This window comes from Bos indicus, chromosome 2 (genome assembly GCF_029378745.1).
Source record: "Bos indicus isolate NIAB-ARS_2022 breed Sahiwal x Tharparkar chromosome 2, NIAB-ARS_B.indTharparkar_mat_pri_1.0, whole genome shotgun sequence".
NCBI classification, from domain to species: Eukaryota; Metazoa; Chordata; class Mammalia; order Artiodactyla; family Bovidae; genus Bos; species Bos indicus.
In genome coordinates this window covers 101,826,442-101,853,489 of record NC_091761.1, presented here as the reverse complement: position 1 = coordinate 101,853,489, position 27,048 = coordinate 101,826,442, and the positions used below count along the sequence as shown (strand labels likewise).

At 36.2% G+C, this 27,048-nt stretch overlaps 1 protein-coding gene across 2 annotated transcripts in view; it reads right to left on the bottom strand.

Annotated features, from left to right (window-relative positions):
- The window catches only part of SPAG16 (sperm associated antigen 16), a 1,079,093-nt gene that overhangs the window by 509,389 nt on the left and 542,656 nt on the right, over positions 1–27,048 (bottom strand). For both annotated transcript variants that reach the window (XM_070771730.1, XM_070771724.1), the window contains one exon: positions 8,300–8,485. In XM_070771730.1, the coding sequence (XP_070627831.1) occupies positions 8,300–8,485 (186 nt within the window). The remainder of the gene's footprint in view (positions 1–8,299; positions 8,486–27,048) is intronic.

Here is a 27,048-nt window from a genome sequence, read left to right as displayed (position 1 = left end):
GACAAAGGATGAGATGGTTGGATGGCATCACCGACGTGATAGACATGAGTTTGAGTAGGCTCCAGGCATTGGTGATGGACAGGGAAGCCCCGCGTGCTACAGTCCATGGGATTGCAAAGAGTCGGATACGACTGAGAGACTGAATTAAACTGAGTAAGAGTCATGATAATTCAGATAATTAAGAATTAATTTATTGTTGCAATACCGCCAAAAGCCTCAAGTGTAAGATGTCATAGTCTCCTTTGATATGATTAACAGTAAATAAGAGCAAGAAATAGAGGGCTACATAAATAATTACCACACATTTGCTGGTTAAAGTTAGTTGTATAAGAAATTTACATTTCATGTAATGAATATTAAGTATGTAGGCAATATTTCTGAGGTGTAGATACATAATTTATTGCTACAGTTTTGCATATACATATGATATATTAATTTATATTTGTGTACTAGTGAAACCAAGTTCAAAGTAAAATTTATTCTCAAGATACTGACATTAATATCCTCTAAAAAGGGCATTTAATTTGCCAGTGGTAACTAGAGAACTAGACAATGAAATGACTTACATAACACCACTAAAACTGGAAGCATCAGATACTTTTATAAACTTGTCATACATTGGACCAAGTATAATCAAGAGAAAAATATCAATAATTCACTTGTTTATAGTAGCCATGGCTTCATATAAAGGTATGCTTTGTGTTTCTAGGCTGAAACACTGTGCTTTTTAGAATGCATATTTAAATAATCATCATAAATGTCCAACCATAACTTAAAGTCTTAAATTTTTGAGTAAGAAAATTTTAATAGGACATATAGTCAGACGATAACACATACAGTAACTATATTCAACTCATTAGATATCAATTTTTAAATGTCTGAGTTATGGGCCAAATCAGAAGGGATGACTTTTCTAGCAGATAGAATCCTGCTAGAGGCAATGTTTCCTGCAGGATCCATTCTAGGTTAAGAAGGAACTGAATGAAGGCCAGACCAAGGAATAACTTTTCATGTTCTCTGACTAATGAAGATCTGGTTCATTCCCTACACAGGACACACACTAACAAGTTCTGCTCTCATGGTGGTAGAATTTTGTTCAAACTCATGCTAGATACTATGAAGAAACAATATTTAACATTTCTATGAAAAAATACCTCTAGTGTTTAATTTAAAAGAACAAATTCAATTTCATTATCTAAATAGGAAGTATTTCCCATTTTGCAACACTCTTGTATATAAGAAAGTATTTTAGTTCTACCTAGAATTTTATGACTTTCTATTTTTATATCAAACAGTTTACATCTTTTGATTTGAGGTACTTGGGCATTCAATTTACTTCAGTAACAATTGAATAAAATCTTAAAGAGTTTTCTTTAAATAAAAAGCATTTCCGTAAATTCTAAAACAATGTTTCAGAGGCATGGTAATAGTTTTTTGCTGTCTCAAATAAATGGTTTTGAAACAAATTAGAGTTTGGAATCATAGAGAAAGAATAGTAAATCAGGCAGTAAATAAATAAATAAATAACTTTGATTAGGGGCTTCCCAGGTGGCTTAGATGGTAAATAATCTGCCTGCAATGCAGGAGACGTGGGTTCAATTCCTGGGTCAGGAAATGTCCCTTGGAGAAGGAAATGGCAACCCACTCCAGTATTCTTGCCTGGAGAATTCCATGGAGAGCAGAGCCTGGCAGGCTACAGTTCATGGGGTCACAAAGAGTAGGACACGACTAAGTGACTAACACTTTCACACTTTGATTAGATGATATTTAGAATATCTGAGATAGTAAAATATTTACAGTAGTCTAAAATTAAGAGCTGTACATCTGAATACACTGCTTTAATACTAGTATATGTATATACATCAACATTCAGATATACACAAACACGCATAAGTGCACTATATATATGATATGATCAAACCTTAAATATAAAACTGTGTGATTTTAGTTTTTTAACTCATGTGTACTATACCCATATATCTTTTAACATATATGGATGAAAAAATACAGCAAACTCTTTTCATTATTACTGAGGAGGATGAAGATTCATCTATTGACCAGATTCATTTGGGAGGGAATGGAGAAGGAGGGCTGCATCTTTGATATGTCAAAAGTGTTTGCTTTGATTGGTGCTAATACAGCAATAATGGAGCATGTTTTAAAACACATATATTCACTCTTATTAGAACACCTTTAGTTTCATCTATATTCATCTGAATTATTTCTAATATATGGTTCAGTTAGTGAAATAACATAGGAAGTATGCCTTATTTAGTGAAAATTAGATACAGATTATATAACTCATTTACATGAAATAGTTTGTTTTATAAATGCAAAGAGCTAAATGTTAAATTCTTAATGTTATCTCTTTTATTAGTCAAGTCTTTATATACTGAGGTAAAAGAATGCTCACATCAAGCTTATTGCAGTAGACACTGATGCTTGAAGCATTCTTCACGCATACACAAAAAGCCAACACTGGTTGCGAGACAGCTTCTTGATAAGTCAATCAATGTTTAACTTGCTAATGAAACCTGGAACTTAAGCCTTAATATACTTTTCTTCATAAGTAGATATTTCTTTGATAGTGCTTATTAATTATGCACTGGTTTAGAGGGAGCATGACAGTGCAAATAATATGCTATTTTCTTTTTCTTATTTATGGACTTATTTATGTATTTATATTCAATAATACTTAGCTATCACTCAAAATATGTATTTCTAGAGGGAATCATTCATTTGAATATAAATGAAAACCCAAGATGTAGTAATTGATTTATTATCTGTGGAACAGGATAAATTGATCACAAGAGGTCAATTTTATAATGTCACCATTTCCTTTAATGTAACCTAATTATGTTTCAAGTACTGCTTTAGCAATCTATTAACATATACCTTGGGTTCCTTTACAAGTATAAGGCAGAAAGCTGGGAGGTTTTATAATGCAAGACAGGTATTAATGTACCAACAATACATGCCCTTGAATCTCAATATCCTCCTTACATTATTATGCTTTAAAACCATTAATGTTGTACAATATGCCCTTCATCTCTAATAGAGTCAACTTAGCATATGTATCATAAAGAACAGGATGCATATTATTAATAAAATACAAACACTAAACTCCATTTTGTAACTTATTTGGTGCTATCTCATCATTATTAATTTTTAAAGAAATAAATTCACATCGGCACATTATTTGACCAAAAAATTAATAGTACATGCTATTAAAAGAAGATAACTTATCATATGAGAATCTTAGTATTTCACATTTCCTTTTTCTTAAATTTAACTGTTTTCTTTATGTAAATCATTCTGTTTCTCTCATCCGGTCTGGGGGCTATATTGCTCAATGAATTTTTCAATTAAGAAGGAAGCAGTGCAGGTGGGCAGGAAGGAACATTCAATTCTCGTCAGTAGGCATCACCTGTTAGATGAACAAGACAACGTCCCTCATTCTACAGCATTTTCTAAAATGGAGCTGATGAATCTGGCTGGAAAAGCCTTTTATAAAGTTCACATTTGTGCTCTAGTACAAAGAGAATGAGCTTTACACCCATCAGGTGTCTCAATATGTAACAGGTGATTTGCTTTCTCTTTCTCTCATGACTCATAATGTCTCAGCAATTTCTAGTGGCTTTATCTTCCAAATCTATTTTTATTTCTCCCACTGTTCCCATCATAGGCTCAAACCTGATTTATTTTTCTCTCTTAAACATAATCTTGACATCATCTGAACCAATACCCTTAGATATTAAGGCAGCAGATTTATTTCCCATTGTTTAGGGTCCAGAAGTTGAATTTTATGAAGCAATCTGTTTCCTTCCATCCCTGTTACAAACCACTCTACTCTAGCCTGTGCAATATTGTTTTAAGCAACAGGGCAGCTACACCCAGTAACATTCTGCTTGTTTCAAATCCTTTCATTTTAAGCTACAACTAAGTACAGGCATGTGGTCTGAGTTCCAAACATCAGAGATATAGTGTCATGTAGACACTCAGTCAAATACCCAACTATCTTGGGAAGAAAAGCACCCAGGATCAATCAGAATTTCTTCTCTGATATTATGAACTGAAGATGTACTGCATATTTTCTGTTATAAAACTGCTGCATTTTAAAATTATTTATAATCTCACTGAGGGCAGTAATGGAGTCTTAGAATCTTCTAATGTCTAAAATACAGTCCTACACTGGTAATTCATTTCATGAATGTTTAATGGTAATCTCATGCTTTAAAGAAACACAATTTTTATAGTCAACTGAGACATTCTCTGATTTTCCTAATTTTCATCACTTTAAAGATTCATGTAGAATAACACAATAATTGAATCATAATTTGAATGTGAATGGAAGCAAGGAAAGCACTTTCTTCATGTGTATATACTGATTTTCCCTTTATCATTTATGCAACAAAATTGCCATGTGTCAAGCATTCGCCATTAAAGATACAATGGGGTGTGTGTGTGTGTGTGTGTGTGTGTGTGTGTGTGTGTGTGTGTGTGTGTTCAAGGGTACATGTATGCTTTAAGACTGATTTTTAAAGCATATGTATGAAAATTAAGGTAGTAATAAATGACTACAAAATAAAACATAAATTTCTACTTTTTATAAATGATCATTCAAAAGACCATTGAATCACTACTTTTAATTGTTCATAGAAACTGTGTAGAGTGTCAGTGTGTCCAGACTAAGAATGACAGAGGTACCATTGTTCAGAGAGTCTTATTAGTATTTAGTTAACAGGGATCTTGATCTGGACTTTTTACATTAATTATGATTGCCAGGGATACAACTTTCTGGTGAGGAGCTAATTAGATGGTCTTAGCAGGTAATATCTAATTTCAGGAAGAGTTGCAGGAAAAGGAATGACATACCAACTAACAGAGGAATTCAAGGCTGAGCGAGGGTTTCAAAGGAAAGGGCAGACTGTGAATATAAGGATATATTCTAATTTTTTTCCTGGTGAACCACAGAGTCTATCAATATTTTTTAATTAAAAACTATGTGGCATCACTATAAGAGTATATGATCCAGCACAGTACAGCTTCTACCATCATCATCTTACCAAAGCAAATAACCTCTATCCTTAAAGTCACTAAACCTGTAACAATGACCTATACAATTTTAAGCAAGACACTAGTTTTAGACATATTTACACAGTATGGATCCATGAGCAATCGTAAATTACAGTTCAGGGCTCTGATTACAGCGCTGAAAGATCTATCAATAGCCACCAAAGAAACAGTCTCCCTTATTTGTCAATATTTATCCACTATCTTAGCTTCAAATCTGGTATAAATTCTTTGTCTTTGTTGATGAAGGTGAGCTCTTGATATTGATGGGAAATTTGAAATGCAAATAATTTTTGGCATCAATCAGTAGCAATTTTGATCTGCTATATCAACATCTACTGAGTCTCTTCTGGGACAGTATTTGGATATCAGGGTCATGGAGAAAAGCTGTCAAAGCGCTTGAAATCATTCTTTGTAGAGGTGAGTCTACTGGCAATCACTTTATTTTTGTTGTCACCTTAATACAGTTTGATTTAAGCACTCTGAGTGATTAATACATTTAAAGATACATTTTAGAATGGACTGCAGTCTTTTGTAAACACCTTTGACTAAGCCAAAAGTAATAAAAAATTAAAATTAGAGAACAGCATTAAAATTTTACCTATATAAGATGAGTAAGCCCTAGTGATCTAATGTACAACACAATACCTATAGGTAAGAGCAATGTTAGGATAGTTAAAATTTTGCTAATAGGTTAGTTATTATATTAAGTGCTCTTATAAAAATAATAATAATAAAGAGGGCAGGAGGAAATTTTTAGAGGCAAGAGATACATTTATGCATTGACTGTAATGGTTTCACAGGTATATATTTCAAACTCATTATGTTGTTTATGCTAAATATGCACAGCTTTCTGTATGTCAATCATACATCAAAATAAATTGGTTTTAAAAATTCTAGTAATCTATTATAATAATATTTATGAAATATGGTTGTGTAACATAGAAACATAATAAAATTAAGAATTACATGGCTGCTTATTCCAGATAACCAAATGGTATGCACATGACTATTAAACTACATCTTAAACTGTCACTACTTTACATAGAAAGTAAGTGAAAGTGTTAGTTGCTAAGTCATGTTGAATTCTTTGTGATCCCATGGACGGTAGCCCACCAGGCTCCTCTGTCCATGGAATTCTCCAGAAATAGGTTTCAAACCTATTATTTAGAGCTATGCTTTCTCATTCAGAATATGTCAAACATTATTTAGCTATATCTTTGTAACTCAAGTGGATTATGCTATTTATGCATCAATGCCCAGTAACTGCCAAAATCGGATGGGAGACCGAACTTGCACTTAACATTTTAACAGTAAGAATTTAATATAAGGGATTGTTAACTGTGCATAAAGTTGTTAACTAGATAACTATAAAGGGAAAAAAAGAACATGAAGGTATGGAGAAAGCCCTGAACGAAAGAGCTACCACTTTTAGGAATGAATGCACAAAGGGATTGAAGTGGAATTATTATAACCTTGGTGAGTGGCACCACAGAGCTGAGGAGTGGTCCTGAGACTGCTAGTATTGATATCCCTCATCTTGGAAAGAGGCCAGGCAGATCTAGGAATGAAGATCTCTGAGAAGGGGGCAAATGTCTGCTGGAGTTAATGTCTTTGATGGATGTATGATACAGCTATTTCTCCAAACACTAGAAAAACTGTCAACTGGATTCAGCAGCTGTGATGTTGCTGAGGTGAAATACTGTTAGGGTGATGCTCATTGAAACTGCAAGTCCAGAAGAAGCCCATAGGAAGGAGAGAGGGAGAAGAGGACCCCCCCCACCACCACCTCTAGCCTTGTGGTCTCCTACAAGCAGCCACTATTACCAAAGCCTAATACAGAGTCAGTTGGCAAAGTGAAATGTCGTTTGCAAAGTTCCAGCTCCAGTATCACAAAAAAGAGAAGGGTGGGTCTGGTGCAGAGAAAAAATACCATAAAAACTGGCACATGGTCTTAAGAGATAATCAAACTACAAACAGAACAGAGCAGACCCTTTCAAGAAATCCTCCTAGAAATCCTGTTGACCTTTTTGTGAGCACCTTACTTGCTCTGTCTTCTAAATAGGTTACCCATAATTCAAGGAAGAATGGGGAAAGTTTGTTCAAAGTACTGGTTTGACCTGTAACTCCCAAAACAATAGTGCTAGTCTTCAAGGTGAGTTCATCTCTCTCTTACAAAAGAATTACAATGGCTCAGTGATAATTTGTTACACAAATTTTGAGGAGTCACTATTACTTATATTTGTAATCTGGGCATTAATTAAAATATTAAAGTGATCAGAAATCTGACTGATGATATATAATTACTTAGTTAGATGAAGTAATCAAGGTATTTGATACCAGCTTTTAAAATGTTATTTGTATACATAATAGGATGGAATAATTATCCAAAATACATGGATGACAGGTATTTTGATAGCAAAAAATAGGTCTGTCTTGAATTAAGATCAAACCATATAGTATTGTATTGTATTTTATCCATTCCTACAATTTTTGAATTGCTAAGAAGCATTTAAATTGGAAATGCCATATCAAAATTAAGTGAAAAGCCCATAACTATTTCTGTCATCTTCATGTCTATTAAATTCTTGGTTTGATAATCCAGACAGACAGCAGACTGGTGGAGAGGAGAACTAAAAAACTAACTCTAAAAGAAGTATTTGTTTCTATCTTGCTTAAAACAAACAGCTTTCCGACGAAGCGATTCTAATCTGATTGCACAGGCTTGATCTTGAACCTCTATTTAGAAAGAACTAATTATCTATCTATATATACTGAAAGAACTCATTATATATCTATATATATGAACTATATATACGGAGAAGGCAATGGCACCCCACTCCAGTACTCTTGCCTGGAAAATCCTATGGATGGAGGAGCCTGATAGGCTGCAGTCCATGGGATCGCGAAGAGTCGGACACAACTGGGCGACTTTACTTTCACTTTTCACTTTCATGCATTGGAGAAGGAAATGGCAACCCATTCCTGTGTTCTTGCCTGGCGAATCCCAGGGACGGGGGAGCCTGGTGGGCTGCCATCTATGGGGTCGCACAGAGTTGGACACAACTGGGGTGACTTAGCAGTAGCAGCATTAATGGAGTTACAAACGGATGTCACGTAGACTAATTCTATAATTTTATGAATTAACAGATTTTCTTTAATTTCCCACCGAGAGAAATTATATTTATCAAAACAGAGTGTTAATATTATTAGAAATACTTCTTACCTATTAACATCCCAGATTTTGCTAGTTGTATCCAGTGAGGAAGAAGCCACAAAATCACCACAGGAGTGCCATGTGCAGGACCATACAGCGTGGGTATGTCCCTCGAAGGTCAAAATGCAATTACCTTTAGACACGTCCCATAACTTAACTGTAGTATCACCACTTGAAGTAGCCAACTTGTTGCCACTATATGCAAGAACATGAAAAGGTAATTTGTGAAAAAAATCAATTTACAGTTCACTTATTTTTATAAATGGTTGTTATATTCTGTGAATAACTTGTGTGCATTTATCTGAGTTATTTTTATTTTTAATGGCATATCATTATGCCTGATTCATTATTTTATTTGAATCTATACAATTTGATACTTCCATATATGGTTTAGTGAAGTATCAAATTGTGTAGATTTAAATAAGACCTTGATGCTGGGAAAGATTGGAGACGGGAGGAGAAGGGGATGACACAGGATGAATTGGTTAGATGGTATCACTGACTCAATGAACATGAGTTTAAGTAAACTCCAGGAGTTGGTGATGGACACGGAGGCCTGGCATGCTGCAGTCCATGGGACTGCAAAGAGTCAGACATGACTGAGCAACTGAAATTAATTGAACAATATGGTTTAGTAATTCAAGCTGATGAAACTGCTGTTGCACACTTTCTATATAAATTATTCCATAGTTTCCCAGATTACTTTACTAAATTGGTACTTTTTTAAAGCACATGTTGATTTCAAGGACAATGCTACACTCTGTGGATGATACAGTCTCAGAATGATGAAATTTTAGACAAGTTTAAAAATGTAAATCAATATACAATGCTGGTCAGCATTGTTAATGTTTTTATTAAATGCTATAAGAGTGCAGTTTGGATAATGAAGGAAGATGTGAATCAGAAATGAGGGGGCTATAGAGCTACATCTTGAGAGTTGAAAGACTTTGAAAAGCTGGTTGGTTAAGAATGAGTCACTCGATTTTCCATTTGAGTCATCAGTAGACATTAAAAAAATTCAGTGGCTTTCAAGTGGTAGATACAAAAACAAGATTAAGTGGGTGCCAGTGATGTCAGCAGAGACATCTAGGTTTCTTTTGGCAAAATATCAACTGCTAGAACATTGCATGTCCATCATCTTCTCCATATTCTTCAGCACTGCGTGCTCCTTGTATATGTTCTCCCAGTAATTTATCTCTCAGTGAATATAATGAACTGCTTATTTGACTCCTTCCCTTTTTTTTTGATGGGGAACTGCTCCCTCTCTCCATTCTGACAGCATCAAGCATTATGATTAACCAAGTGAAATGCTCATTAAATGCTTTCAGAAAGAATAAATATATGAATGAATGAAGTGATGCTACAAATGAAGAGTCAACCAAAATTTCTAAGACAGGAAACAGCACTTAGATCAAGATAAGTGTTTTGCTTGCTCCCTTTTATTTGTTTATTTTTATGCTGAGAGAAATAAACTTTTATATGCAGATGAGTATCAAACACTAGAGAGGAAGATTTAAAGATGCTGCCAGAAGGGATTAGAGAGTGAAGACATTCTCAATAAAGTCATAAAAGGATATTCATTTGTACTAACAGAAGTACTCTGTAAGTGTAGTCCTTTACTGATAGATATTAAAACCTGTCCTTTGTTTTTCAGCTCTTGTTTATTTGTACATGTTGGCCACTTGCCGGGAGCCGGCATATTGCATATTGAGTGCATATTGCATATTGAGTGCAGCACTTTTCAGGATCTGGAATAGCTCAACTGGAAATTCTATCACTGCCGGTAGCCAGCGTGAGGAACTCCGCCCATGACAAAGGTCATGAGGAAGGAGGCTCGGCATACGCAAAGGCGGGATCGAGCTTCAGGAGTCCCCCTGGAAATTCTCGAGCATATACCCCCAAAACCAGAGTCTGCCTACTTTCTGCTTTGTGCTTTCACCTACACCTCTGACTTTACGGGGGGCTGTCCCCCACTACCTCTCTGAAAAAAAGTTAGCTTACAGCTCCAGTTAATAATTCCTGGGTGTGACAGTGTTTAACCTACAAACTCCTTTGGAAATCCTCTAGCCTGCCTGAATAGGTTTTTCCGGCCACATGTGATTGTTCAGAGCCTCCCAACTGTGAGAGGCAGGAGATGTTCTAAACTGTCTAAACACAGATTCTTTTGAGTAGTTAAAAGATTGATTAGAAATTGTATTGGTGAAGGGATTTTCACTTGTTGGGCCAATGTTTGCTGCTAAGTTTCCATATCCCTTACCTGCTGTGTCCCTGGCAGTGTATTGGTTAATATAATTGGTGTAAATAGTAGCTTTAATGTTTGTAACCTGGGACCCTTGAGTTAATTCTTTTTGTAGCCCACCACACCTTTGCGCTGTACGATGCAACTTTATCTAATGCTTTTGGAGGGTGGCTCCTGACCAATCACCTTTAGAGAAAAATAAGTTTTCTGAAGAAAAGGTCTTAAAATGTTAACAGGCCTCCGGGCCAGAAGATGATGCAAATCACCTAAGCTTTTGCATATGATAAGTTTGCAGGAAGAAAGCCTGGTTTGCTGCAAGACTCTACCCCTTCCCCCATTATCCTCTGTGCATAACTTAAGGTATAAAAACTACTTTGAAAAATAAAGTGCGGGCCTTGTTCACCAAAACTTGGTCTCACCATGTCGTTCTTTCTCTTACCTTCTGGCTGAATTATTCAGCCTCTTTTCTCCACTGAATTTCCTCACTGAGCTATCCTTATTTCAGCCTCTTTTCTTCACTGAATTTTCCTACTGAGCTATCCTCATTCTATTACTCTTTATATCCTTAATTAACATTTAATTAAGCAATTGTTTCCTGATCTTCGCCTACGCCGTCTCTCCTTCGAATACCCTGGTTCAGCCGGGGCTGGTCCCCGGCAGCCACTAAAATTTTTACTTTCTAAATATCAAAAAATAAACAATATACAGCTGTCTAAAGATAACTCATTATAACATCATGGGTTATAGATTCAAAATTTGAATCTGGGTGAGCATTGGAAGGGAATACATATATTCAATCCATGGCAGTATATAAGTTAAGAAATAAGGATGATAGAAAAAAAAAGAAAACATTTTCCTAATAAAAATCTCAGAAGAGAATGATATAAAATGGGATACATACAACATTCAAAGAAAAAAAGGTAATCAATTTACAGAAACTAGAAATTTAAGATGTAGAACCAGAGATTCAGGGAAAAAATGTATACCACGTGGAATAAACAATGTAAATAAAAGGCAATCTTCACCTAGTTAAATTTTAGTCAACTGTAAAGCACTATAGGCAACAACAATAATTATAAGAATAAGAAAATGAAGTCATTTACTTATATAGTGCCTAACATGTGGTATAGGGCTTCCCTGGTAGCTCAGCTGGTAAAAAAAAAAAAAAAAAAAAAAAATCCACTTTAATGCAGGAGACACTGATTTGATTCCTGGGTCAGGAAGATCCACTGGAGAAGGGATAGGCCACCCACTCCAATATTTTTGGGCTTCCCTGGTGGTAAAGAATTAAAAGGGAACAGTTACCCACTCCAGTATTCTGGCCTGGAGAATTCCATGGATAGAAGAGCCTGGCAGGCTACAGTCCATGGGATTGCAAAGTCTGACTTAACTGAGTGACTATCACTTAACATGTGCTAGAAACTCTATTGAGTACATTATATGTATAATTGATCCTCACTAATATTTTGAGCAACTTTATTATCATTGAAACACACTTGACAGTCCCTATTTAAATAAATAAAATGATAAAATGTTTCACTGCTAGCAAGGTTTTAAAACTAAATTATATGAAATATTAAATGTATCTTAACTGATAAAAATGGCAATTGCTAGAACCACAGAAATAAAAGTGACCAATCTAAAACAGTATAGACATAACAGAAGCAGAAGTTATTAATAAGTGGCAAGAATACACAGAAGAACTAAACAAAAATGATCTTAATGACCAGGATAATCACGATGGTGTGATCGACTCACCTAGAACCAGACATCCTAGAGTTCGAAGTCAAGTGAGCCAGAGAAAGCATTACTACAAACAAAGCTAGTGGACGTGATGGAATTCTAGCTGAGCTATTTCCAATCCTAAAGATGATGCTGTGAAAGTGCTGCACTAAATATGCCAGCAAAATTGTAAAACTCAGCAGTGGCCACAGGACTGGAAAAGGTCAGTTTTCATTACAATCCCAAAGAAAGTGAAAGAAAGTGAAGTCGGTCAGTCATGTCTGACTCTTTGCTACCCCTTAGATTGTAGCCTACCAGGCTCCTCTGTCCATGGATTTTCCAGGCAAGAGTACTAGAGTGGGTTGCCATTTCCTTCTCCAGGGGATCTTCCCAACCCAGTGATTGAACCCAGGTCTTCTGCATTGCAGGCAGATGGTTTACCATCTGAGCCACCAATCCCAAAGAAGGTCAATGCCAAAGAATGATCAAACTACTGCACAACTGCACTCATCTCACAAGTTAGTACAATGCCCAAGCTAGCTTTCAACAGCACATGTGCCAGAAACTTCCAGATGTTCAATCTGGATTTAGAAAAGGCAGAGGAACCAGAGATCAAATTACCAACATCCATTGGATAATAGAAAAATAAGAGAATTCCAGAAAAACATCTATTAGTTTCACTGACAACATCAAAGTTATTGACTCTATGGATCACAATAAAGTGCAGAAAATCCTTAAAGAGATGGGAACACCAGACCACTTACCTGCCTCCTGAGAAACCTATATGCAGCTCAAGAAGCAAGTAAGAACTGGACATGGAACAATGGACTGGTTCAAAATTGGGAAAGGATTACAGCAAGGCTGTACATTGCCACCACGCTTATTTAACTTATATGCAGAGTACATCATGCAAAATGCCAGGCTGGATGAAGAACAAACTGGAACCAAGATAGCCAGGAGAAATATGAATAACTTCAGATATGCAGATGTCACCACCTTTATGGCAGAAAGTGAAGAACTAAAGAGCCTCTTTATGAAGGTGAAAGAGGAGAGTGAAAAGCTGGCTTAAAGCTCAACATTCAAAACACAAAGATCATGGCATCTGAGCCTACCACTTCATGGCAAATAGATGGGGAAGCAATGGAAACCGTGACTTTATTTTCTTGGGCTCCAAAATCACTGTGGATGGTGACTGCTGCCATGAAATTAAAAGACGCTTGCTCCTTGGAAGAAAAGCTATGACCAAACTAGACAGCATATTAAAAAGCAGAGACATTATTTTTCCAATAAAGGTTAATATAGTCAAAGCTATGGTTTTTCCAGTAGTCATGTACGGATATGAGAGTTGGACCATAAAGAAGGCTGAGCACCGAATTGGTGCTTTTGAGCTGTGGTGTTGGAAAAGACTTTTGTTAGTCCCTTTGGCTATAAGGATATCAAACCAGTCAATCCTAAAGGAAATGAGTCCTGAATATTCATTGGAAGGACTGATGCTGACTCTGAAGCTCCAATACTTTGGCCACCTGATGCGAAGAGCTGACTCACTGGAAAGACCCTGATGCTGAGAAAGACTGAAGACAGGTATAGAAGGGGTTGACAGAGAATGAGATGGTTGGATGGCATCACCAACTCAATGGACATGAGCTTGAGCAAATTCTGGGAGATAGTGAAGGACAGGGAAGCCTGGCGTGTTGCATTTCATGGAGTCACAAAGTGTTGGAGACAACAGAATGAACTATAACTGTCAAAGTGATCTTTCACCAAATAACCAGTGACCATATATTTTTGTCAAGTATATATATATATGGAACATTTATAAAAACAGATAATATAGAAAGCCATAAGGCAACTTTTTAACATATTTTTTACTATGGATGTTATATTTTCTCATCATAATACAATGATAAGTAACAAAATATAGATTTTAAATACTGTATATGTGTGAATTTTAAAACAATTTTAAAATAACTTAAATATCCAAGAACTAATAATAGTGGATATTTTAAAATAATTAGAACTAAATGAAAACAACATATTAAAACCTTGAGGTGAAATCAAAATGGAATTTCAAAGTCACCTTAATTTCTTTACCCCCTAATAATGAAGAAAGTCTCAAAATTTTTCTGCTAAGCATGAAACATTAAGTTTAGAAAAAATATACTATCAACTATGATAATGGAAGATCAATATAGACCAAAGTGGTTCTTTGAAAAAAAAGAATTTAAATATATCTCTGCTAAGGCTGGGAAAAAAAAAAAGTCCCTCATGATGTTAAACTATTAACCAATACCCTAAAGAGAGATTATAAATGTATAAAGTAGTTTCATTATTTTCTTTTTTCTTGGAAATTATTTTTCATAACAAATGTTATATTAGTATGAGATTTTGCAACTTATGAACACTCTACAAATAAATCATACAAATCTGGTTGGGTCAAGCTAATTTATACTTTACAAACAGTAAGCACAAAGTATCATTAATTTTCTAAACTTTTAATCTTTTCTGTAATTGCTTTACTCCTTATTTTTACATATTCTTTATTCAAATTGACTTTTTCAGACTTTAGCACGTAACTGCAGAAATATTTTGTTACTGTCAAAAATGACTTCAGTTTTGAGAAATAAATATATTATACTTTTTAGATTGATGCTAATTACCTGTTTTTAATAAAACATAATAACATGTTTCATAAGAGAGGTGTGGAGCAGAAAGAAATTAATGCCTTTTGTGTCACAAAATAGGAAGTGAAGAGTATAGAAGCAGGAAGACGTGATTGGTTTCTCATCTTGGCTCTGCTAGCTGACCTCTGTGACTTTGGACAGGCCATTTAACATTTCCATTTAACACTTGGAAATTCATTGTCTTTACTTGGAAATATGGCGATAAGTTCTGCTCAATATGAAGTGCTGTTCTGAAGATCAAATAAAATAATTTTTATAACAGCACATTTTAAATTCCAGGTATTTTTCAAACCTAATATTTTTTTAAAAGATTATCTTATGGTCTATAGTTCAGTTTTATGTGAAATTGCTCATCAACATTTCTATAAACAACAGAATGAGATGCAATTACCACCATTATATTGTAGTCTCCTTCACCTGTGCCTATCTACTCAATAGGAGTATGTGAATTTGTAAAATGACCATCAGTCACAATGATCTCAGGTACCATAGGATGCATATATCAATATTATTTTATGTAGCAGAATAACATACAACCAAAGTCTAATTAAGGATAAGGAAATGGCAACCCATTCCAGTATTCTTGCCTGGAAAAGCACATGGATAGATGAGCCTGGAGGGCTGTAGTTCATGGGGTCACAAAGAGTCGGATACAACTGAATATAAGCATAAGCACAAAATCTAATTAAAATAGTTTCTCCTCCTGTGTTTATATAGGTAAAAGATCTAATTTTGGTTTTACTGAGCTCATAAAATGATGATATTAGAAAAACTCACAATTAGAATTCAGATTACCTAAAACATTGTCATATTCGAGACACATTTAGTGTTCCCAGTTTGAGAGAATCCTCCACACTTTAAAAGTTAAAAGAGCTTAAGAATCCTTTAAAACAAATTACTGTAAACTCTTTAACTTATACTTAGATACAGAGCTGCTTGGCTGCATTAGGGCTGAGGACACAGTGAAAGAGCAAAGAAGGTAAGTACATGTCTACACAGAGAACAGTCTTGGTTGGTTTTCTGAAGTTAAGGGTAAGTAAGTAAGTAAGTGATGTCGCTCAGTCATATCTGACTCTTTGTGACCCCATAGGCTGTAGCCCACAAGGCTTCTCTGTCCAGGGGATTCTCCAGGCAAGAATACTGGAGTGGGTTGCCATTTCCTTCTCTAGGGGATCTTCCCAACCCAAGGATCAAACCTGGGTCTCCTGCATTGCAGGAAGACGCTTTAACCTCTGAGCCACCAGGGAGGGTGCCCACGTCCAAATGTTCTTGTCTTCACTTTCAAGTGATACACTCTTATTTGTGCAGGAATCTGGAGTCAGCAACAATCACAAATGAAACCCAGAAGACAGCTTTGTGTGCAGATATTAGAGACTCCAGCAGAAGCAGAGAGGCAGGGATGAGCATTCAGGAAAGAATTAGGCTTTCCCTGCCTGGCTATAAAACTACTCCCCTTCTTGGGTAGGTAGCTTGCCTGGAGCTCCAGGTTAACCTGTCAGTTGAAAAACTTCAATGGGATTTTCAGCTCAGCCTTTCACAGAAATGGCAAGATACTGCCAAATGAACTCCCCAGCACTTGTCATACAGTGTTTATAGGATACACTATTTTGGGGGGTAAATGCATGAAAGATACACATATTAAGGAAGGAGATAGTTCATTTGGAAATACGTCATTGTTAATAGAAGCATGGCCTGTATCATTTAGAGCTGTATGTTTGAACAAGTTTACAGAGAGCAAGACATCTTGCTGCAGAGGAAAGAAAAATACAGAATTAAAAAAAAGGAGAAATACAAATCTATTGCTCAATAGGCTATGTTATGCACTACAGTATCCTAGACTCTTAATGTGGACCCAGTGTTGAACTGTCATTCAGGCCTTAATAGCAGGAGTTATTGCACTGCTGCTGAACAGCTTGAGGTGATTTCTCTCATTGACAGTGAAAATCCCATGGCTGACTAGGCCTAACTTCTGTTGATTGCTAGAATACTTGGGCCCAAAGTTGAAGTACTCTTTTAGCAGTTAAATAAAAGAACGTTATATTACAGCTTTATTTATGAATGAATTCCATGTTGCCAACCTCTACCAGAAATAATTCAATGTAGATTACATGTATTTTATGTACTAACTTGACCCTAGGCTTCACCTTACTTTACTTATTCTAAGTCACCCTCCTGAGAAATCTGTATTCAGGTCAAGAAGCAACAGTTACAACTGGACATGGAACAACAGACCAGTTCCAAATAGGGAAAAGAGTATGTCAAGGCTGTATATTGTCACCCTGTTTATTCAATATAAATGCTGGGCTGGATGAAGCACAAGCTGGAATCAAGATGCCAGGAGAAATATCAATAACCTCAGATATGCAGATGACACTACCCTTATGGCAGAAAGTGAAGAAGAACTAAAGAGCCTCTTGATGAAAGTGAAAGAGGAGAGTGAAAAAGTTGGCTTAAAACGCAACGTTCAGAAAACTAAGATCATGGCATCTGATCACATCACTTCATGGCAAGTAGATGGGGAAACAGTGGAAACAGTGACAGACTTTTTTTTGGGAGGGGGCTCCAAAATCACTGCAGATGGTGATTGCAGCCATGAAATTAAAAGACACTTTCCTTGGAAAAAAATGTATGACCAACCTGAACAGCATATTAAAAATCAGAGACATTACTTTGCCAACAAAAGTGCATCTAGTCAAAGCTATGGTTTTTCCAGTGGTCATGTATGGATGTGAGAGTTGGACTATAAAGAAAGCTGAGTGCCAAAGATTTGATGCTTTTGAACTGTGGTATTATAGAAGACACTTGAGAGTCCTTTGGATTACAAGGAGATCCAACCAATCTATCCTAAAGAAAATCAGTCCTGAATATTCATTGGAAGGACTGATGCTGAAGCTGAAACTCCAATATTTTGGCCACCTGATGCAAAGAACTGAATCACTTGAAAAGACCCTGATGCTGGGAAAGATTGAGGGCAGGAGGAGAAGGGGACGATGGAGGATGAGATGGTTGGATTGCATCACTGACTCAATGGGCATGAGTTTGAGTAAACTCCAGGAGTTGGTGATGAACAGGAAGGCCTGGCGTGCTGTAGTCCATGGGTCACAAACAGTGGCACACAACTGAGCAACTAAACTGAACTGAACTATGTGCTTAGGATCTAAAATGATTGAAATAAACTTTGCCCTCAAGAACCTCATGGTCTAATAGTTTACACAAATGTATAGCTAATTATAATATTTTCATAAATATTTTAATAGATACTATACAGGATACAGTGATAGAACAGAGAAGGGCATAACCAATTTTCTAGGCTTGGAAGATAGTCATGAAGGCTTTAAAAATGCAAACATCTGAACAATATCTATATGTATAAGCATAAGTCCACAAAGTGAAAAAAAAAGAAAAAAGGATGAGTGTTAAGCATGTGGAAACTGTAGAATATTCAGAGATTAAATATTTTGCTTTCAAGAAGAGTAATGGAAAAATTAGTTTAAATATTTTAAAAATAGTCATATAATAAAAGACATAGCCTTCACCCCTAATGGCTTTCCTGGTGGCTCAGATGGTAAAGAATCTGCCTGAAATACAGGAGACCTGGGTTCAATCCCTGGGTCAGGAAAATCCCTTGGAGAAGGGAATAGCTACCCTCTCCAGTTGTTCATATTTTTTTTTTTTTTTTTACATTCCTGTATTCTTGCCTGCGAAATTCCATGGGCAGAGGATTTTGGTGGGTTGCTATCTATGGGGTCTCAAAGATTCAGACGTAGCTGAGCAACTTGCACTTTCACTTTAACACAGTACTAAAGTGTTCTAATTTGTAGGCTATGAAGAGAAATGAAAGCATTTTAAGAAAGGTGAAAATGTAATCAGATACTAATCTTAGGATGCTACCTCTGGAACCATAACAAAGACCCAATTGTTAGACGAGCAGACAGATGTTAGAGAATTGATAGTGATTTCTAGTAGAGACTGGCACTTGCTTATTGATCTTAATTATTCTCAGATCTATTCTTTGTATAATTACATCATTACCCAATTTTGGTATATGATTCTCAAGATAAAGTCTAACACTTGTATTGTCCACATAGGTAAAGGATTGTTCCAAGTCTAAATTGTAATAATTAAGGATACATCATTTTTCCAGTGGAAAGTCTCTCTGTGATGATGCTGTTCCCTACCTTACCTTCTTCTGACCTCTGATCTGAATTAGTAAAAATCCTGAATTGCAGAATTTTTTTATGGACTCTTTTGTGACTTTCAGGAGTGCATGGTAACCAAAATATGCAGTGTGATGCTGAGTTCAAGTCTTAGGAGGATTAATTTGGCAAAAATATTCAAGGTCAACAGAGTGAGAACACATAGTTTATCACCTGAAGCCAATGACTATGAAATGAAATACTTTCTCAGCAGCCTCTGCTTTGGCACCCAGAGTTGTTGCACAAAACTGCAATGAGATACGAAGTTTAGTGAACAGGATTGCTTTCGATGGACTTGTGAAAATTCTAAGTGAAACTGGGATAATGTTTTCCAAATAATTATTCTCCACATTTAGTTTGGAAAGTACAATTAGAAAAGGACTTCCCTTGTATGTCTGGAAAGGAATATTCAATTTTGGAATCAGGTTTTCTCACAATCCACAAGTGCCAAACCACACTGACCGATATCCTTACAATGAATACAAATGAGCAGGATACTTCTATGGTTCCAGAAGATGCGATGGAAACATAAGATGCTTTCCATAAATGGCAGGGTTATAAGGACAATTAATATATCTTCAAAACTACTCTGGTGAAAGCAAATCTGTGTATCATGGAATTCTATAATGTCAAAGCCAGAGTGCCCTTAAATCCATCAAATCCAGTCATATACCCTTCATTTTAATTATTTCTACTAATCTTATATTATTTTACTGCCCAGGCTCCATTTAAAATTTCTGAACACAAGAAACCCAGTTTGTTTGGTTTTGAGCAGCTCTGTTAGAAAATCTTCTTCCACCTTCATTAAAGTCAGTAATAATCTTTGGCATCATTCAGAATTCAAATAATCCTGCTTTCACTCAATTGCCTTCAGAGTAGAGGAGAAAAGCTACCATGCCCTAGGATGTCACTCCATTCACTTTCATCTTCAAATATTCTCCATGCCACCTCCACTTTAGAGATAAGCAAGTATCCCAGAAGTTGTACATCTACTCCACCTTGACTCATAACTGGTCTACTTCTATTGAACAGGGCATATAGTTCCATTATTCTATTCCACTCTTGTATCCTATCACTTCAAATCCTGGTAATAAATTTAAAGGCATGTATATTTCCACATAATTAAAGTATGAGCTTCACTTTGCTTATTTTCTGTTCCTTAAGGCATCAGATACTCTTTCATATTCTTTTATTAATTACTTCTTATGTTTCATGTACACATTGTTATTTTTCCTTTCCATGACAGTTTTGTTTAATTTTTAATGACCAGGCTCACATTTGGATTGAAGTTCTCTTGATAATACCAATTTGTTTCAGGATAAACAAAGCTGTTTCTAATATTCTAGGCTATAGTGTATTTCTACCTGGGAAGCCAGTTGAGCATTTCAGTTTATAAAGCCATTTTTCATAAATCCAAACTCCATTAACTTAAATCATATATAAATCCAGCTGTTCACCAGTCTTGTCCCTCTCTCCCTGCAAGTATGATAAGAGAAAGAACTAACAGTAACCACACATGTATCCCTGAGTTTTCTAATCTCCTGTCAAAGATTTTGTAATCCCTAAAATGTTTTACTGGTCTTTCCAATGAGCGTCATCTGGTCCCACCATAAAATCAGGGATATGGATTCAGGGAACACAGCCATGATCTCAGCAAATTCTCCATCATATTTCTCATAAACTCTGGAAAAAAAGCACGAATTTCACCTGAATTTTCTGTCTTCACAGATCAAGTATTCCCCAGGGCTGTACCATTTACCAGGGATTTAACAACCAGCAAGACAGAAATTAATTCATTTTCTGTGTGAATTCTGTACCTCAAATTTTACAAGTATAAATAAATTCGATCCTTTACATGTACTAAGTTTCATACTCAATAGCTTTTAATTGTCCTGGAAATAAGTGAAACTAGAATATTAACAGAAGCTAGAATCTCAGTTTCTAATCATATCTTTGCCATTTAAGAGCCTGGCTGCTTATGAAACTCTTTGTAGAGGCTACTGTTCTCATCCATAAAAGGAAGAAATGATACCTTTCTACTGTGATTTTCTAGTACAGATTAAACTAAGGATGTTTCCCAAAATATAATCCACAAAGCAGCTGTGAGTTGAAGTAAAATCTGTGTATCTTTTCTATAATAGTCTTAAAGGAGCTGTCACTTGCAGGGAGCACACTGCTTTAAAAAAATAATAATATTTAAAAAAGTAACTCAGGGGCAGGTAATGTATTGTTTATTAGAAGGATACTGCTCTTCTTGCTATCTTCCAGGAAGTCAATTTTTTCTTGCAGAAAAGATGGGGCTTTTGTGAGCAGAATAACTGTGAACCCCCACTGTGCAACCACTCCATGTAAGGACTAAATTACTGGCTATGGAACAGTTTGCTAGAGCAGAAGCTGGAATTAAAAGTTAGATGTATATCATTTGAATATACAGATAAGCACAGAGCAATGAGCTCAGTGACTGGGAGTGACCCACTAGAGCTAAGCACAAGCTTTAGCCTGAGACTCACAACAGGCAGTGTGGCTCTAGGAGAGTGAACTCTCCAGAAAATAAAATAGCATAATGCTAAAAGCTTAAGGAAATACATGTGGATGTAGAAACAGAAAGAAAGGGAAAAAATCTTAAACATTAACTTATTGGGTGTGGAGAAAGTGATGAGGAAGTTTGGCAAACTACTGCAAGATTAAAAGTTAAGACTGTGAAAACACAGTGGGCAAAAGAAGGAGCACTAGAATCAAATGATTATTATTATTGTGTATCTACTGATAGGACTGCTAAGTCACTTCAGTCGTGTCCGACTCTGTGTGACCCCATAGACAGCAGCCCACCAGGCTCCGCCATCCCTGGGATTCTCCAGGCAAGAACACTGGAGTGGGTTGTGGTGGTGTCCAAATTTGGCTGTAAAGCATAGCCAAACATGCTTCAATGTTAATGCACTGTTCATTATACCAAATTGTACAGAACTGTGTTATATTTTATGTATCTATTTATTTTTAAATAACAGCTAAAACAATTCTAAATGTTTCATCTAAAGTAGAAGAAATATGCAGCCACTATGGAAAATAGTATGGTGGTTCCTCAAAAAACTAAAGTTAAAATTACCATATGATCCAGCAATCCCACTCCTGGGCACATATTCAGACAACTATAATTCAAAGAAATTCACGCACCTCTATGTTCGCAAAGAGTCAAACACAACTGAGTGACTGAACTGAACTGATTTCTATGTTCACAGCAGCACTATTCACAATAGCCAAGACTTAGAAATAATCTAAATTTTCATCAACAGATGAATTAGGAAAATGTGGTGCATATACATACAACAGAATACTACTCAGCCATTAAAAAAAATAATGAAATAATGCCATTTGTAGCAAGCAACAAGGACGGACCTAGAGATTTTCATACTAAGTCAGAAAGAGAAAGACAAATGTCCTGTGACAGCACTTACATGTGGAATCTAAAATATGACACAAATGAATTTATCCATGAAACAGACTCACAAACGTAGAGAACAGACTTGTGGTTGCCAAGAGGGAGAGGGGGTAAGTGAGAAATGAAGGGGGAGTTTGGGATTAGCAAACAAATCTATTATGTATAGAATGAATAAACAACAAGGTCCTACCATATAGCGCAGGATACTATATGATGTGATAAACTGTAATGGAAAATAGTACGAAAAAGAATGTGTGTGTGTGTTTTACATATATGTACATGTATAACTAAATCACTTTGCTGTACTTGTATTTTATACTAGAATAAAATTAAAAATATGGTTACCATTACCTATTGATCAACTGCACACTGGACTTCTGTCAATTTAGGTCAGTTCATCCCAAAACGACTCTACCTACAGACCTGTATACTTGGATGATATGATTGGTGTCCCCAAATGTCACAATGACAAAAGTATTTAGAACACTGTAAAATATTACTGAAATATTATACTTATCTCTGGTGAATAAGAAATGATACATTTGGGGACATATAGACTGAAGTGACTTAACAGCAGCAGCAGCAATGACAAGCTTCCTTATTTTACTCCTGAATCACAGTCCCCATAGATTTAAAATTATTATATTGGCACTACTTGAAATTCTTATTGACAGCCCATTAATATCATAAAGAGGCATAAGTAAAATGTTTTATACTTTATATTTTTGTGACCAATCTAGACAGCTTATTAAAAAGCAGAGAGATTACTTTGCCAGCAAAGGTCCGTCTAGTCAAGGCTATGATTTTTCCAGTAGTCATGTATGAATGTAAGAAGTTGGGCTATAAAGAAAGCTGAGCACCAAAAAATTGTTGGTTTTGAGCTGTGGTGTTGGAGAAGACTCTTGAGAGTCTCTAGTACAGCAAGGAGATCCAACCAGTCCATTCTAAAGGAGATCAGCCCTGGGTGTTCTTTGGAAGGAATGATGCTAAAGCTGAAACTCCAGTACTTTGGCCACCTCATGCCAAGAGTTGACTCATTGGAAAAGACTCTGATGCTGGGAGAGATTAGGGGCAGGAGGAAAAGGGGACGACAGAGGATGAGATGGCTGGATGGCATCACTGACTAGATGGACATGAGTCTGGGTGAACTCCGGGAGTTGGTGATGGACAGGGAGGCCTTGGCGTGCTGTGATTCATGGGGTCGCAGAGTCGGACACTATTGAGCGACTGAAATGAACCGTAGACTGAAATGAACTGAGACCGTAGATCAAATATAAAATGCAAAATTATAAAACCCCTATAAGATAATACAGAAATTTGGATGACCTTTGTCATAGTTATTTTTAACTGGATGACCTTATGTCATAGCCTTTTTAGTTACAATACCAAAGAAATGATCCATAAGAGAAATAATAGGCAAATTATATTTCATTAAAATTTAAACACTTCTGCCTTGTGAAAGATAATTCAAAAGAATCCAAAGACTAGGAAAAATATTTGCAAAAGACACATTTTTTAAAGGATCATTATTGAAAGTACACAAAGAAACCTTCAAACTCAATATAAGAAAGCAATTTGATTAAAAAATGAACCACAAACCTTAATAGACATTTTAGCAGAGAATATATACAGATGTCAAAAAAACAGGTGAAAAGACACTCCACATCATATATCATCAGGGAAATGTAAATTAAACCCATAGTGAGATGCCACTGCATATCTAATTAGAATGGTCAAACTCTGGAACACTGACCACAAATCCTGGCAAAGATGTGGAGTGACAGGAATTATACACTGCTCACAGGAACACAAAGTGGTACAGCCACTCTGGAAGACAGTTTAATGGTTTCCTACAAAACTAACCATACTCTTACCATAAAACCCAGTAAACATTCCTTGGTATTTATCCGAAGGAGTTGAAGACTTATTTCCACACAAAAACCTGCACATGAATGACTAAAAGTGAAGTGAAAGTCACTCAGTCATGTCCGACTCTTTGTGACCCCATGGACTATACAGTCCAGGGAATTCTCCAGGCCAGAATACTGGAGTGGGTAGCCTTTCCCTTCTCCAGGGGATCTTCCCAACCCAGGGATCGAACCCAGGTCTCCCACATTGCAGGTGGATTCTTTATCAGCTGAGCCACAAGGGAAGCCCAAATGACTAAAGCTGCTTTACTAATGCAATTATTAATGTATATGTGCCTAATAACAGTACCAAACTACATGACTAAAAACTGATAGAACTGCAAGGAGAAATGGGCTTCCCTGGTGGCTCAGATGGTACAGAATCTGCCTGCAATGTGGGAGACTCAGGTTCAATGCCTGTGTTGGGAAGATCCCTTGGAGGAGGGCATGGCAACCCACTCCAGTATTCTTACCTGGAGAATCTCCACTGACAGAGGAGCCTAGCAGGCTACAGTCCATGGGGCTGCAAAGAGTCGGACATGACTGAATGACTAAGCACAGCACAGCAGGAGAAATAGATTAATTTACAAACACAGTTGGATATTTCAACCCCCTCTCTCATGGACAGATCCAGCAATCACAAAATCAGTAAGAACAGAGTTGAAATCAACAATGCCATCAATCATCTAGATATAACTGACATTGATTGACTACTTCATCCAACAAAAGCAGAGTATACATTGTTTTCAACTTCACATGGAATATTCACCAAAAACAGAACACATTCTGGGTCATGAAACACAGCTTAACTAATTTAAAATAATATGTCATACAATGTCTGCTCTCAGACCACAGTGGAATTTACTCACTCATAACTGCCAAAACATGGAAGCAACAAAGATGTTTTCCATAAATGAATGGATAAGCACACTTTGATACATCCAGACAATGCAATATTATCAGCCCTAAAAAGAAATAACCTAATGGATGATGAAGAGTCATGGAGGAACTTAAAATGCATATTTCTAAGTGAAAGAAGCAGTTTGAAACAGATAAATACTGTATTCAGTTCCAATGAATGCTCAGGTATGTTCAACTCTTTGAGACTCCATGAACTGTAGGCTGTCAGGCTCCTCTGTCCATGGTATTTCCCAAGCAAAAATACTGGAGTAGGGTGCCTTTTCCTACTTCAGGGGATCTTCCCAAAGCAGGGATCGAACCTGCATCTCTTGCATCTCCTGCACTGGCAGGTGGGTTACTTACCATGGCACCATCCAGGTACAACTCCAACTCACTGACAATCTGGAAAAGGCAAAACTATGGAGACAGTAATAAATCAGTGGCTACCAGGAGTTTGGGGGTGGGAGAGATGAACAGACAGGAAACAAAGGATGCTGAAGGCAATGAAAACACTCTGAATAATAGTCATAATGGTGGACATGTATCATTAAATTTTTGTCCAAACTCAGAGTGTACAAGAGTGAACTCTAAGCCAAACTTTGGACTTTTCGTGGTAATAATGTGTCAATGTAAGTTCGCCTTTGGTAAAAAATGAACAATTCTGTTGAGTAATGTCTGAAGGTAGTGGTTGGGAAGTATGCTGGAAATATCTGTACCTCTCAACTTTGTTGTAAACTTAAAACTTCTATAAAAATAAGTCTTAAAAATATGCTAGAAAGAAATACAGAAGAAAATTAGAAGAAACATATTTGAATATGAATCAAATTGTAGATGTGAGGGGTAATTTTCTAACCTCTATGTTCATGGAGAAGAAACCCTCCACCCTTCCCAAAATGTTGAGAAAAACTGCAAGCTCCAAAGTTCAATATAGAGGAAAAAATAGAAAAAAGCAAAGCAAAATGCTACTAGTATTTCACAAAAAAAGAGAAATATATTTGAAACATAAATGGTTCATTAAAATTGAAAATAATTCCATTAATTATTTTTACAGGAAAAAGTTAGTAAACAGGTAATTAACAAATTAGAGATTATAACTCATCTATACAAAGAATGGAGAAGGCAATGGCAACCCACTCCAGTACTCTTGCCTGGCAAATCCCACGGACAGAGGAGCCTGGTAGGTTGCAGTCCATGGGTTCACTAGGAGTCGGACACGACTGAGCGACTTCACTTTCACTTTTCACTTTCATGCATTGGAGAAGGAAATGGCAACCCACTCCAATATTCTTGCCTGGAGGATCCCAGGGATGGCAGAGCCTGGTGGGCTGCCGTCTATGGGGTTGCACAGAGTCAGACACAACTGAAGCGACTTAGTATAGCATACAAAGAATAATGGTCAAGAAAATAACTGAAGAAATATAAAAATTATCTTTTTTTGTCTACCAAAGTAACAAAAGAAACTTACTTAAAACTATCGTTATTCATGATAAATTGCTGTAATTGTCACAATGACACTGAAGTTGGAAAGAGAACAATGGAAATATTTTTGATTATATTACATACTTTTGATACTCTTCAGTTTCATAATAGATTGTTTACTAATAACCATGTTTTCTGTAGCTCATACACGTTTACTTACTTTTCAAATCCTGAATAATACTTCTTTGGTATAAATAA